Source organism: Archocentrus centrarchus, chromosome 14 (genome assembly GCF_007364275.1).
Source record: "Archocentrus centrarchus isolate MPI-CPG fArcCen1 chromosome 14, fArcCen1, whole genome shotgun sequence".
NCBI lineage: Eukaryota > Metazoa > Chordata > Actinopteri > Cichliformes > Cichlidae > Archocentrus > Archocentrus centrarchus.
The window spans coordinates 4,654,001-4,668,508 of record NC_044359.1 but is presented as its reverse complement, the minus strand read 5'-3'; the positions used below and the strand labels follow the sequence as shown (position 1 = coordinate 4,668,508).

The 14,508-nt window shown below is 40.4% G+C and overlaps 2 protein-coding genes and 1 non-coding gene across 7 annotated transcripts; 2 read left to right on the top strand and 1 right to left on the bottom strand.

Moving 5' to 3' along the window:
• Positions 1–1,214: 1,214 nt before the first annotated feature.
• pgrmc1 (progesterone receptor membrane component 1) lies at positions 1,215–6,977 on the top strand. Of its 5 annotated transcripts, none has more exons than XR_004020956.1 (4): positions 1,215–1,582; positions 4,365–4,520; positions 5,440–5,585; positions 5,762–6,977. XR_004020956.1 is itself a non-coding variant. In XM_030745659.1 (3 exons), the coding sequence occupies exons 1-3, from the start codon at positions 1,288–1,290 to the stop codon at positions 5,532–5,534; spliced, it is 546 nt and encodes a 181-aa protein (XP_030601519.1). In that variant the 5' UTR covers positions 1,216–1,287; the 3' UTR covers positions 5,535–6,977. The 5 variants fall into 5 exon arrangements, 1 of the variants encoding a protein (XP_030601519.1); XR_004020957.1 differs by having other exon boundaries at positions 5,749–6,977; XR_004020955.1 differs by having other exon boundaries at positions 1,216–1,582; positions 5,440–5,646.
• A 2,440-nt stretch (positions 6,978–9,417) lies between these two features.
• On the bottom strand, positions 9,418–9,528 carry trnal-caa (transfer RNA leucine (anticodon CAA)). Its single transcript has 2 exons — positions 9,491–9,528; positions 9,418–9,463 (listed from the first exon to the last, which is right to left on the bottom strand). It is a non-coding gene; the product is annotated as a tRNA-Leu (tRNA).
• A 433-nt stretch (positions 9,529–9,961) lies between these two features.
• Positions 9,962–13,789, top strand: cox7b (cytochrome c oxidase subunit 7B). The gene is made up of 3 exons (XM_030746896.1): positions 9,962–10,097; positions 12,734–12,849; positions 13,560–13,789. The coding sequence occupies exons 1-3, from the start codon at positions 10,061–10,063 to the stop codon at positions 13,635–13,637; spliced, it is 231 nt and encodes a 76-aa protein (XP_030602756.1). The 5' UTR covers positions 9,962–10,060; the 3' UTR covers positions 13,638–13,789.
• Positions 13,790–14,508: the final 719 nt, after the last annotated feature.

The following is a 14,508-nucleotide window of genomic DNA, read 5'->3' as shown; positions in this document are numbered from 1 at the left end:
AGCTAAGAGGACCTGAGCTTGAATGACAAAGAAAGATGGAATTTATTGGACTGGATGATTGAAGACTGAATAAACACGACATATTGACAGTTTAACAATTTATTCATGTAACAATCAGGGAAAAGAAGAACCATCTACAGCATGCCATCTCCACCTCATGTTGGTCAGCAGCTCGGTCACACGCTGCTGTGGGATTGCATCCTGTTCTTCAACCAGAAATAATCTAATAGTCCAATAAACAACACCAAACAAGAGTCACTGAATAAGCTGTTTGGCACTGGCTGAGTGTGGGTGCAACCCACATACTCAACTCTGCTGCTCAATCCACAAATGCTTTCCTTTGGTTCTTTGTTTCTCTTTAATAAAAAACATAGATAGATAGATAGATAGATAGATAGATAGATAGATAGATAGATAGATAGATAGATAGATAGATAGATAGATAGATAGATAGATAGATAGATAGATAGATAGATAGAGAGTTTTACATTTTTTAATTGAAGAAAAAAAGAACCAAATTATTTCCTGTTGTGGATATAATGTGGAATTGATTAACATATGAATTATGTTAATCAATTCCACAACAGAATAATTTAAGTTGTCCATTTAAAAGACTATGAGGAATGTCAAATTGTACAGTTTCATTTAAGTTCATAGCTATTTTTTTTCTGTATTTATAAGTTGTTTTTTTTTTGTTTTTTTCCTAAGAACAGGACAGATGTTCTAAAGTTCCACCTTAAATCTGAATCTTATGAAACAGTTGGGAAGAATTGGTACAGGTTGGATGATAAAAAACTGAACATATACACTTGGCACATGACCAGGAAATCCCTAATTTAATTTAATTTAATTTAATATTTGTTTCTTTATGCCTCATTAGGGGACCGAAATATGGCAAACAAAACATTCAACATACAGCCACAAATATTCAAATTGCCCACAAAGGAATTAAAATGCATTTGCATAATTTTGCATCTTTTTATGTGCTGTTTTGTTTTATTTGTTTGTGGTTGTATTACATAAGTGTTTTTTGTTTTTGTTTTTATCTTTTTGTGGTGGTTTCATTGTTGTTTTTGGCGCTTTTTGGACATTTTGAGCCTCCAGGGAAAAAGTACGGTCTCTATGGAGGCAGTTAGAAGACGGTGATTGGTCCACACCGCAAAGCGTGAGGGTGGGGGAGAACGGTGATTGGTTCAGGAGTCATGAGCGCTGGCTCTGTCCAAGTAGACTGAGGTCTGACACCGCCAATCCCACCAGCACAAACGGTTCAGGGAAAGAGACGACAACATGGCCGAAGCAGAGAGCAGCGAGTTAACTTCTGGTGGAATTTTTCGGGAGATCTTTACTTCCCCGCTGAATCTGACCCTCCTCAGCCTCTGCTTGTTCCTTTTGTACAAAATCTTCCGTGGGGACAAACCGTCGGAGCTCAGCGAGGCGGAGAAACCGCTGCCCAAACTGAAGAAGAGAGATTTTACGCTGGCGGAGCTGAAGCCCTATGACGGAGTGCAGAACCCCCGGATCCTCATGGCCATCAACGGAAAAGTGTTCGACGTGACCAGAGGGAAGAAGTTTTACGGACCAGGTATGGCTCGCACGGGTTATGATCTCGTACTACGAGCAAAACTAACGGCAGACAGCGCGAAGCGGTCGTTAATGTCGTTAACGTCACCAAATCTAAACAACTGTTGCTGCCTGACACAACTTTTAGCAGACTTGTGTCCCTGGGAGCTGGCGCCACACCCCCTTTAGCTGTTTAACCGAGATCCCGTTTCATAACACAGGCTGCGGTGGCCTTGGGCCCAGAGATCGTCTATGAAGAAGATGAGTTCTCCTTAGGAAAAAAAAAAGTCTGGAACCGCGCAATGTTTCGAACCAGGAGAGTGATCCAGCTGTCTCTACCTGATGCTTCCTTTGTCCAGAGGACAAAGCTGTTATGGGTTGAAAGCTGGAGTAGTAATCATTCAAGGTTTTATATGAGCCCTAGGAGCATATACATATACAAGTAATATATTAAAAGCACAACAGTATACTAATGGATGGAGGTATATTCTGGGGTCAAAATGTTGGGGCGTTCAGAGCCTGGCACAAAGAAGAGGGTCTCTGATTGGTCTGAATATGCTATTGATATGTAGGTAATATCTTTAAAGATGTTTTTTTTTTTTTTTTTTAAAGCTTTAAATTAATGCTACTTTAGTGACTGTTTTCTTTTTAAATGTACTTTTTGTGGTTACCCTATGCAGAATTTATCTAATGCTGCTTTCCCATTAGTACCTGACTCGGCTTGTTTTTAGGGTTTTCCATTAGGTGCTAGTACCCATTCAGCTGCGGTTCTAGGCACACCCAACCAAGCTGTAAATGTGAAGTCAACAGAATGCATGCCACTGATTGGCCAGTCAGTGATGTCACTAGACAAGTCATGAGAGTGACTCTTTCACAAGAAACAAACCCACTGTTTTTGGCAAAGAGGGACATGGCTCCACACAAACCAACACTGACATATTTGCGTTCAGCGGCTGATGGCAGAATCCAGAGGAAGCTAGATGGCGCGACCATTTGTGTGTCGTTATGCAGTTGATATTACTGGACTTTCTGGCCACCTTGCTGAGGTGGTACTCAATTGTAATGGAAAACAAACTAAACCCAGTTGAGTTGAGTCAGAGTACGCTCAAGCTGAGTAGGTACTAGTGGAAAAGAGCAGGGTTCTAACTAGCGGTTGATTGCCTGGCGCTGCCCCTGGCAGAGGTACTGTCATGCCGGGCTGAGAATTTCAGCTGTTAGCTACTGGAACGTATCGCTGTCGTCACAGTTTGGCACGGCCATTAGCACTACCAAGACGTACACGTCCCCCAAATGTGTGCTGCTGTTTAATATTCAATATTTCTTTTTAAGTACCTCATGTCTTCAAGAGCCTTTGCCTTCTGCCAGGCCGACATTGTAATTAGGAATGTACTCTTGTATAAATAAGCGTTACCTCGACTCACTGCACCATCTTATGGTACAAAATAGTATTACACCAAAGTACAGCCTGGCTCTAGTTCAGTTTCAGTTGATATCTCATCAATATGACACATGCTTTGGACACAGTGGAGCAGTTGTTTCTGATGATAACATTACAGAAAATGTTCCAGTCACCACAGGAACAATGTGTAACTGTACTTTGGACAGGGAGGATGTAATGGAACAGCACTGATATGCTTTAGCTTTACATCCCAAATAAAAGCATGTAACGTCATTTCAAAAGCAGATTTTAATTAAAGTTTGGGGCAGTCAAAAAAAACAAAATAAAAAATGAACCAGAGGCAAGTAAATAAATTAAAAGCTGATCATCTGAGTATTTAATCAGTGTTGATCAGTGATTTTTCTCTGACTTTTCACATGTCTGGAAACAGATGCCGAGTGAGAGCTCTCTGTTTTTCGCTGATCTCAGACTGTAACCTCTGTTGCCTGTAACCTCTGGACAACATGATCCTTATCTGTCATGCAAACTTTCTTACTGCACTGCACACTCTGTCCCACAGCCTGCATTCCTCACTTTGTCATTTCAGGAGTTTGGCTCAGTAATTTTAATATTTGGCCTCAAGCTGAAAAAAGTCTTTTGGCAGCTCTCGGGGCTCTTTCAGGCTTTACAGATCAGAGTTTAGGAGCAGCTATTGGTTGTTGTTCGATGGACATAAAGCAAAAGGCTGGTTAGCTCTCTCTATATATATATTGATAGTTTTGTTTATATTTTTTAATAGATCCAAACTGAGGCAGTTCACTCACTTCACAAATATACAAAAAGCCCCATTAATTTCCTTAACACAGCCGAACACTTCCAGTTTTAAATATAAGCGAAAAACTGCATTTATAACACAGAATAAAGCAGTTTTATAATAATAAGTTTTATAATATTGAGGTCTGTGTCACTTAATGCACATCAGAAGTGTCCAGAGCATCAGCTGTTTTCTTAAGAGAAGAGAAAGTTGTGAACGGAGCTGTGATGTTGGTCTTGGGTCGGTATACGGGATAAGACAGCATTAGGTTTTTCCCCAGTCAGGGTCAGCTCAGTGCTTGTGCAGTTGGAGCAGGGTGTAGCATTAGGAGGGCTCCTCTTTATTTTCTAATGGCTCGCCCATTAAAGGTTCCCAGGCTGGGAAGTATGGTGACCCCTCACTATAAAAAAAACACCGCCATGGACACGAACTATAACTTTAATAATGTTTAGATAACCGCTGGTTGATCAGATCTGTGTTGGTTTGTGCTTTTATTAAAAATATAACCTTATTTTAAATGACTTTATTTTATATCTGGTTCATCCTCAGGGTAAAAGCTCACAGTATTTGTGTGTGCATAATCACCTCATTGTGCGTTTCGTCACCTTGCAGAGGGAGCGTACGGAGTATTTGCAGGCAGGGATGCATCCAGAGGTCTGGCAACCTTCTGCCTGGATAAGGAGGCCCTGAAAGATGAACACGACGACCTGTCGGACCTGAACTCCATGCAGCAGGAGAGCCTTTCTGAGTGGGAGTCTCAGTTCACCAGTGAGTGGAAGATGCAGCACACTGTCAGGTTTTTAGGGCCAAAATGATCACAGATATGAAAAAAAGACAAAACATTTTACGTCTGTATGGCTCTTACTTTAAGCAATATTTAAAGTTCTTGTATATTTTATAAATTACTGTAGCTGTATGTCCAGCGGTTTGATTGGCCCGTTTTTGTTTTTTGCATTTTTGGCCACAGCGGCTTTTTGTGACAGTGGAGAGAGACAGGAAATGGGTGAAAGATACAGGGGAGGGGCGCGAGCCCGCGCCGCCCACACTGCAATGCAGCGTGTGTATGTGGTCGCCCGCTTCACCACTAAGCCACCCAGGCCCGTTTTTTTTGTCCAGTGGTGGCGTTCCCACCAGTCGTGTGTTCCTATGAAGCAAACTGGCTGAAGCAAGCGTTCACTCAGATATATATTTTTTCCTTGCTGTCAGTAGCCTGTTCTTAAATTAAAATAAGAACTACAGAAACATCTGTTATCTGGCTATTTCCATGAATTTATCAAGATGGACAGATCAATCTATAATCTGTCCTGTACATAACAGGAAGCTGGTGTGGTGTTTGGTCGTAGACTAAGATTTTGAATGTTGCAGGGTCAGTGTGTGCATGATTACAGCTGGATCAGAGGAGACAGCCCAGATATGGACTCAATGCCTTCAATGAATGCCACTGACTGCATGACCTAAAACAAACTTGCATTGATAATTGTGTTTGATTTGATCAAAAAATGAGCAAAAGACTGAATTGAGACAGCTCTGTCTGATGGCCACTTTACACCGAAGGATCGAGGCGGCCTTGGTGGAAGGTCACATGAATAAATTCCAGGAATGTGAGAGAGCTGCGGGTCACAGCATGAAGACCTCGGCTGCTTTCCCTTCGTTTCTTTTTAAATGTGTTTTTTGTTCTCCGTTTCAGTGAAGTACGACTACGTCGGCAAGCTTCTGAAGCCGGGAGAGGAGCCGACAGAGTACACCGACGATGAGGAAGGAAAAGACAAAAAGGCGGACTAAAACGTGAAACAGCGTGACCACAAGGGGCTAAAGATGCCTTAATGTATATTGGTAATTTAACAACCCTCCACCTCTTGTTCGTCTCCTACTACGTTTGGACCAATCTCAGCTGGTATACACTGACTGAATTCAGTTCATCTTTATTAATCTCATCTGAAGGCATTAATGGTTAGAAATGCAGTGTTCTAATGTAGAGTTGTCTAATTGTTGTTAGTGTAATTTCTCAGACACTGATCCCAGCGTTTGCTCGAGCTCCTGGCGGTTATGTGCGCCGAAGAAGGTGATCGCCCCATCTGACTGGTTCTCAGATTACCTGCAGTTTTACAGAAGGATCTCAGGAAGCAATTTTTAGTTAAAAAATTCAGAAAAATATACTCGAGGTCTGAAGCCGGATGGCCGATCGCAGAGAATTCTGGTATTTCTGAGTCTTATTCTCATCGTGGTGTGATTTATTTTTTTTGTGTGTGCGCGTTTTCTAAATAAGATTCCATTGTACAGCACACTTGCACAGATTTGATCTCTTTTTTTAAACAGCTGTCTGTTTTAGGCTAACAAGCAGTCAGTTTTTTACTGATGCATAACAAATATGTTGTTTTTTTGAGCTATCAAATCACATCTGAAATTTACTTTGGTTTTAATGTCAGTGCGCATCATTCCCCATCTTCAGCCTCTTTGTCTCTTTGTGTTCATGCCCCCCCACCACCACCATCATTCCTGCTACTTGGGGAAAGCTACTCGTTTTAGCTTAAAGGAGTCGTATTATGTTCATTTCCAGCTTCATATTTTCGTTCTTGGTTTCTACTAAAGTGCTTTTGCACCGTTCTTAATTCAAAGTGAGCCCTGTTTGAAACAAGCTGTTTTGGCTCCTCCCCCCTTTTTTCCTGATTGGCTGCCCCTCAAACAGCAGGTAGGCATGGTTTTTGTGCTTACTTTCAGAGACGACCATATTGGGGACTTCCCCTCTCTATGACATCACATGGAGCCAAAATGAAACTGAGCAGTCTAAAGTCCCAGCTTTTGGCTCACATGTTTTAATATGAACGTCCGTCATCGTAAGCATACATTAATCACAGAAATTGAAAAGAATAGTAGGGCCTCCTGCAGACAGGGCCTAAAAGGAGGCAGTCTACACACTGATGGTGTCACTGTTCTGTGTCCACTACATTGTTCAGTTATGTTCAAGCAAAAACTTGTCTGTTGTCACTTTAAGCATCAGTTTAAGCACCCTTTTCTTCACAAACTCCGTTTTAATTTTCACCTCAGGCCTTTTGTACCGATGATCTCTGCAGACAGCTGTGCCTGTGCTCAAACAGAGGATGATGATGATACTCCTGCTTAGTCCTAACATGAAAACAAAAAAGTGAGTTCCCCTCAACTGACCACCTCACCTATGTCCTTCAGCGACGTGTAGCTGGGAAAATATTCATAATATGAAGGTAAAAATTTTGTATGGCATCATTAAATAAACTGAAGCTGTACAAAAAAAAAAAAAAATAGCTAATGCTTTCCAGATTTGATGGCTCTTATGTGTGTGGCTCCATGGTCTAGTGGTTTACACAGTTAACTAACAAGTGAAAGACCCCCGGTTTGTATTTGGGGTTGCGTCAGGAAGGGCATCTGCTGTTTAATACTCCGAGTGACAATCCAGGTTACCGCATCCACTGATGTGAGAGGCCGTCGTCCTCTCTCTGCGGTCTCCCGCAATCATCCTAAAAATCAGCTGAGAGAATAACAGTTAAACATGGATTCAGTCTGTAAAAAAAAGCATTCGCTGCTTTTCATTCTTTTGGGTTTTCGGCCTGTAAAACAAGTAAATGTGTAAAAACCTTGTATTGATGAACGATGTCACCATGGTGCTGCTTTAAATGAACAAACACTAGAAGTTATTTACCCCCCTCGATTTATTTAAGCACTAAATCCAGGACGGCAGAGAGACCAAAACACGCCTCAGATCACCAGCGTTCAGCCTCTGTTTCACTGGGTTTTGGTATCAGCAGCAGACTGACGGTTAAATTCTGGTTATGCCTAAGAAACATTTCAAGCCTGCAGATGTGAGTTCATTTGTAACTCATGAGTTGTTTTTCTGACTAGAAACATATGCTGTCTTCTCTATAACGTCCATGTAAACCAAAACCAGCGGATTCAATATGATGACATTTTTGGTATGCATGTATATAATACTCATCGCACAGTCATACTGCTATAATCCTTAAATGATGTTTTGATTGAATAAAAAAACTATAATATGAAGACTTGACAATCTTTTATTGTTTTATATCTGTATCTACATTATTATTGGCTGTGTTGTGGATCAGAACATTACAGGAATAATCGGCTCTGTTAATGCGAGTGATGAGAAGCAGAAATGACTTTATACTGTAATCTCTTCATTGGATTACTTTAAATAAGCATTTTTAGCACCTTCTATGAATTATTATCAGTGGAAAAAATATGGTGCATTTGCATTTTGTTGGGTTTTAAAAGCAAAACAAAAACGTGTCTGCGGGAGCATGAATCTCTCCTTTTACTATACTAAAATATTTAAAGCAGGTGGAGATTTCAGGGGGATCCAGATGACACTCGAAACTCGCATGTCTGGTTTTTGTGGCTGATATGATCACACAGCATGCACGCAGGCTGTGCTGTTACCTCAGAAGCTGCCCGTCCTCCAGAGTTTTTTCTTTATTTACAGCCTGCCTCTTGTTTTCAGTCAGCCATGACTGCAGAGCATGCCCACAGAGATATGACCGGGCCCCTTGGGCCCCACCACCAGTGCCAGTGAGATCATGGAGAGAGTCAGTGGAGGGATTCAGCTTAGCTTTACATTTACTTAAGTATTTTGCTGCAGTAGTTTTAATGTGCCTGTATTTTAGATAGGTGTTATTATAAGTACACAGTGGCCACTTTATTAGGTGCACTTGCTAGTAACATACTGGGGTTGGGGTAACTTTTGATTACCGGGTTGGTTAATTGTTCATGGCATAGATTCAACAAGGTGCTGGAACCATTCCTCCCAGACAGTTTTGTCAGCTGTGCATCCATGATGAGAATCTCCTGTTCCAGCACATCCCAAAGGTGCTCTGTTGGATTCAGGTCTGGTGACTGTGGAGACCCAAAGATGTGAGCTTTGAGACATGGTGTGTGTTATCCTGCTGGAAGCAGCTATCAGAAGATGGGTACACTGTGGAACTGTAACCCTACCATTTGAATGTCACAGCAGAAATCGAGCCTCATCAGACCAGGCAATGTTTTTCCAATCCTCTGTTGTCCATTTTTGGGGATCCTGTGTGAAGTGTAGCCTCTATTTCCTGGGACACATATAGTTTTTTCTTTTTCGGACCATTCTCTGTGATAGTTGTGTGGGAAAATCTCAGGAGATCAATGTTTTCTGCATCGGTTTTCTAAACTGTATTAACTTCTGACAAATATTCAGATTTTAGAAATGCCTCTGGCTGACATGTACAGGGTTTACACAAAATGCAGTTACACCTGTTTGAATGTGCAGAAAGCTCAGAACCATAGCACAGATATACATCTGAGCTATTAAAATTGTATGGAATTTGTGAAAAGGTGACAAACACTCAAAGAGTGAACTCATGTCTAAAAACAGGAAGAGGACAGAAGAGTAAAGCATGCCTATGAGGATTGATAATATTAAATGAGAAAACATGAGAATATCTGCCTTATATTCCGTATGATTTCATTCACTTCACATTTATAGTTCAACAAAGAATGTGATTTTCTACACGTGTGAAATCCTTAAAATGTTGAGGTTCAGTTGTACCAAGTATTAAATGCATAGTTTAGTTGGAATATTACTTTCTAACCTTCTTCAGTCTATTGTATTTGGTTAGTATTATTGTTTTTGACCATAAAAAGAGTGTGTCAGAAGTGGGATTCGAACCCACGCCTCCATTCGGAGACCAGAAGTCCCGTTGCTACGGAAGGAGCTTATCCTTGAGTCTGGCGCCTTAGACCACTCGGCCATCCTGACACGGTGCTCACAATCATCGTCAGCATAGTTTTTAACCTCACGTTTCGTATCACATTAACGTGATTCTGCGGTCATGTGTATCGTTGTATTTATTTATTTGTTTTAGCAACGTTCAGCTAACAGTTATGTGTATTTTCATCTGTACTTCAGCTTAAAGGGCGAGTTTATCTTCTACGTTCACGTTTAACGTTCATGTTTTGTCTGCGCATGCTCATGTTGGTAGTCATAGTCATGGTGTATTCAGGGACTGGGACAGAGTGGGGAAAATCTCATGAATTTTATATTAAGTGGTTATCCGTTTATTTTGCGCAACTGTGCTTGCATTCAGCGGCATTCAGCCAACAGACATAATAGTGGAGTATGGAAACTGAAAAATATCATTGCGTTTAGAACTTGTTAGAGCTAGCTATTTGCTGGTGGAACTACTTGACTATTGGCGCTGAACGCGGCACAACTTCCGCTCTGCCTACGTGCGGCGGCCATATTACACTTCCGCACTTCAAGGGTATCTGAAGACGCAAGGCAAGGCAACATGTACCGGTTTGCTAAAGCTGCAGTGAACATCAGCGGTAAGAAAGCAGTTATTTTTATATAAACTCGTCTTAAATGATTTTATTCATGGTCTAGTAAGCTGTTTAACACCTGTCGGCCGGGAGTTTGGAGTTTGGAGTTTGTCGGGTCGGTGACCGCGGTCAGCGTGCCCACAGGCTAACCCTAGCACCCCTAAAAGAGGCGCACATTATCTTAAAGCGCAATTAAATATCCAAAATTATTTCTAGTAAGTGAGAGTAGTTATTGCGTTTTGAAGCAGCCGTTTTAATGCGTTCGTTTTTCAATCGGCATGTCCTTGTCCGACCTTCTGACCTGCATAACTCGAAGACGCGACAGGCTAATACCCATAATGCTCCTTTCTATATCGAGTATTTGTGTACTCGATAAAGGTAAGTTTTTCGAAGTACCCTGTTGTACCCATGTGATAGGACTGTGAGATACTGCAAAGGCCACTGCAGAGTCTATTTGTCCTTGCAAGTGAGGCGAGCAGAAAGCAAAACTGTGGGAGTGTTGAGTTTAACAATCCACGAGAAAAATAATACAGCGAGTAAAACCCATAAATATTTGAGACGAGCAGTATTTACATACAGATTTCAGCATGCCTCAGTTTCTATTTTAAATACCAGCTTTAACGGTGTGAGTAGCCTTGGTCTTTCCGTCCACAGTTTTGAGTCCTGTGTTTATTAGAGCTGCAGCTATTTTTTTTCTAATGTGATATCTTCACTATTTTCTCAGTTAATTGTTTCCTCTCTAAGATACCTGGGGGAAAATGCCTGGTATTTGCCACAGACCAGTGTCGCAACAAAACACATACATATTAAGTTATTTATTTTTAATTTTTTTTTTTATAAAAGAGTGTAAGAAAGGGTCATTGTCACGAGATATTGGACAAGAAGAGGCTATGTTGTATAAATGCTTTAGATCAATCGATCAAGATTCTTTATTTGTGTCCCTTGGGAGAAAAAGGTACCACTGCACAGTAAAACAGAGCAACAACACCACTAAAATCCAATAAAACAACACAAAGTTTACATGGACAATAAAACCATAAATATAATAAAACAATATACAATTTATAATTAAAAAAAACTATGCAACTAGCCATTAGGGGTGTGCAATATTGACAAAAAATAATATCTCTATTTTCTGTAATTTTCTCGATAATGATAATAAACGATATTTTGCATTTAAAAATGTGTTCATACAAGAAGTGCAAGCTGGTAAAATATAAGACTTAAATCAGTGTTTTTGAGACATTAACTTATTTTTTTATTTTGTTTAACCTTTATTTAACCAGGAAAAACACATTAAGATTAAAATCTAATTTTCAAGAGTGTCCTGGCCATGACAAATGTACCGGTAACTAGAAAAACTTCAGCAAGTTTTTCAAAAGCAATCACTCAGTATGGAAGACTTGACAGAATGGGGGAAAAATAAAAATAAAAAAAGAGGCTGTCCAGGGGGATCCCACCTACATAATAGCAAAATAAATCACAGAAACTACACACCTTCATCTGATCAGAAACCCGCTTTTTTTGCGAGGCCGCTTCAGCATATTATCCGAGGCTCCAAACAGGTGAGCTCCGAGAACGTCGCTGGGTTATGACGCAGTGATTCTAACATACCTGCTTTAACTTAAAGAAGATTAACATCAATCCTTTCATTATTTTCCTCTTTATTCCGCTAGTCGTGGTTTGTCTTGGACAGCGGATTCCCGAAACTTTTCATAGTCTTCATACTCGCTGATGATGGAACAGGTTAGTTGTCGAGCTGTCTGCTTTCTTACCAAGTCTGCAAATTGCAAACCACCTCCTCGACTAGGAATTAAGGCGGTAGACTGGTAGACTTCCTCCCCTGGTGCAGTGTGTTCACTCATTTCCAGCTTTAGGTGTGTTGTTCAGGCAGCTATGCTAGTACACAGTACAGGCACTCTCAATGTGGACGCGCAGCAGCCTATACTAAAGCATAAAGTATTGAACGCATATCGCACACCCCTACTAGCCATATGTACTTTTCATATTTGCTCATTATAAACATTATTTTATTCTACATCATGTGCAGCATGTTGTTTGTGCTAAATTTGTGCACCCATTCATTTAAACATTATTATGGCAACTTGAAAAATGTTTTTTGCCATACGTAACTCAGTATTATTGGTTAATATGTCACATTTTTGAGTTACTCAGAAGTAAGTTGAAATTCTGAGAAATCAAAATTTATAGATGCCTAGATTGAAGTTTTTATAGATAATAACCCAAAATTTTGAGATAATAACTTGAAATTTTGACTCACCTCTGCTTAGCATTCTTTTTCCAATGGTGGAAACAAGCTTCCATACATGATTAAAATAAGAAAAGATAAAACTTTGTTTACCCAAAGTATTGGGAAATCTGTTACAACAGCCAAAATATGAGTAGAAAAAATGGGAAAATTACAAGAAAAGGAGCATAATTAGATGGAAAATGGGAGAAAACAAAAATTAAAGGGCTCTGTAAATACGTTTCTAAATAAATGCAGGTATTGTGGTATTATATTTAGCATCTCATGAGAAAAACATTTCTCATTAGGATTTCTGCTTATACAGTTCTTTTATTATTTTTTATTTTTATCTCTTCATTCATTAATACATGGTCTGTTTCTTCTTGTCGTCTAGGCCAGGCCGTGCGGCAGGTGAGGCATGGATCCAGCGTCCGCCAGGACTTCCACTCCAAGTACGGCACTGGTCTGTTGCTCAGTGGAGCAGTCTTCTGCACGGCCATATGGGGATATGTAAGTTCAACCACATCACACACACACACACACACACACACACACACACACACACGCCCCCCGCCCCCCGCCCCCCGTCTCTTTGTGTATTCTTGCCTGTGCAGTGACAATAGAAGGAATCTTAATCATATTCAGTTATAAGTGTGACCTGAACAGTCTGCTAGCTCTCTATGTGGTCAGTGTGGCTGTTTCAATCAAGGGGGGGGGGGACTCTGTTGTGGTTAAAAAAAAAACCATAATCAGTTATTTTGGTCAATACTGAGCTCACTGTTGTTTATGCTATAGTTTCTTTGGATTTAGTAGAATAAATAAATAAAGCGGTAAATGAGAGCTCGATTAAACCTGGCACGTCTTGGTGGGGACTGAATTTAGACTCCATACCAAGGATGGTATTATTATTATTATTATTATTATTATTATTATTATTATTATTATTATTATTATTATTTCTAAACAGAATGCAGCAAAATAATCATTTTATCTTGATTTTCATGTTTTTAATAATTAGCAAAACCAAAAATATAATTGAAATGATAAAATTTGAAGTCCAGTTCTGCACTGACGTCAGTACCTCACTCAAAAAAGCTTTTAACTGGCTCCACATTTTAAAAGGTCTGTTCTGTCTTTTGCAGCAGGCATTAATAATAATAATAATAATAATAAAAAAGTTTTCCTTTGCTCTAAAATAAGAGTTTTGTGTCTCGGTGCAGGTGGTGACTTCGACTGGTATGACCTGGAATCTGTCACCTGTCGGGAAGGTCAAGCCCAAAGAGTGGAGGGAAGAGTGAAGACCCGCCACGGCGGCAGAGCGGCCTCCGCCCGAGAAACCTTCTGTTTGTACAGATGAATAAAATAATATCTGCTTGTTCAGACAGCGAATGCTCTTGTTTATTCCAACATGTTTCTTTGTCCAAATAAATTGTGTGATCTTGCTGACCCCGTCTGTGTGGATAAACGCATTCATTGGCCAGATATCAGAAGTGGCACAAAACATGTAAACAGTAGATGATTATTGCCTGCCTTGTATTTTTATTATGCACTATAACTTAGGCTGAAGAAATGTAAAAGGAGCAGTAAGTGTAAAATTACAGGGTCTGTATGACCATGATGAACAGTAATCCATGGGAATTGTACAGGAAGCAGCTTTAGCTAACTCAAGTTTTCATTTCCAGAAAGAGTCTGAGTCAGTTACCATGGTAACAGACTGATCCTAACCTGCTCACTGAGTGTCTCTGTGACTCCTCCCCTCCTGCTGCACCTGAACCACCTGTCTCACACTGCGATTCATTTCCTCATTCATAAAGTGCCTGTCAGAGCGTCAGAGGAGCGAATTCATCTGCACGGAAATCCCAGTTCAGTGTTAAGTTTTTGTACGTAACATGAAGCTTTTACAGTCGTTCACTTACCAGCAGGCTGCAAGGACGGAGACAGTGATGCCATGCATTTATAATCGGCTCAGAATCAAATCTACAGTCTCCATCTTTCTGTGCAGTAATGCAGCTGTCAGACTGTCCTCTGACACATTTACTGTTGCATCACTGTCATATCACACTGACCTGTATGAAGCTTTAGACGCAGAACACTGATCAGTGATCAATCATTGGTCGTGTGGTAAAAGGTCACTGTTGGAAAAATGTCTGGATCCTGGAGATGAGGCTG

Excerpts from the sequence above, each read along its gene's own strand:
- pgrmc1 (XM_030745659.1), top strand. The coding sequence starts at position 1,288 with ATGGCCGAAGCAGAGAGCAGCGAGTTAACTTCTGGTGGAATTTTTCGG. Across the intron at positions 1,583-4,364 it reads GAAGAAGTTTTACGGACCAG|AGGGAGCGTACGGAGTATTT; the intron begins GTATGGCTCGCA and ends GTCACCTTGCAG. Across the intron at positions 4,521-5,439 it reads GTGGGAGTCTCAGTTCACCA|TGAAGTACGACTACGTCGGC; the intron begins GTGAGTGGAAGA and ends TCTCCGTTTCAG.
- cox7b (XM_030746896.1), top strand. The coding sequence starts at position 10,061 with ATGTACCGGTTTGCTAAAGCTGCAGTGAACATCAGCG. Across the intron at positions 10,098-12,733 it reads AGCTGCAGTGAACATCAGCG|GCCAGGCCGTGCGGCAGGTG; the intron begins GTAAGAAAGCAG and ends CTTGTCGTCTAG. Across the intron at positions 12,850-13,559 it reads GCACGGCCATATGGGGATAT|GTGGTGACTTCGACTGGTAT; the intron begins GTAAGTTCAACC and ends GTCTCGGTGCAG.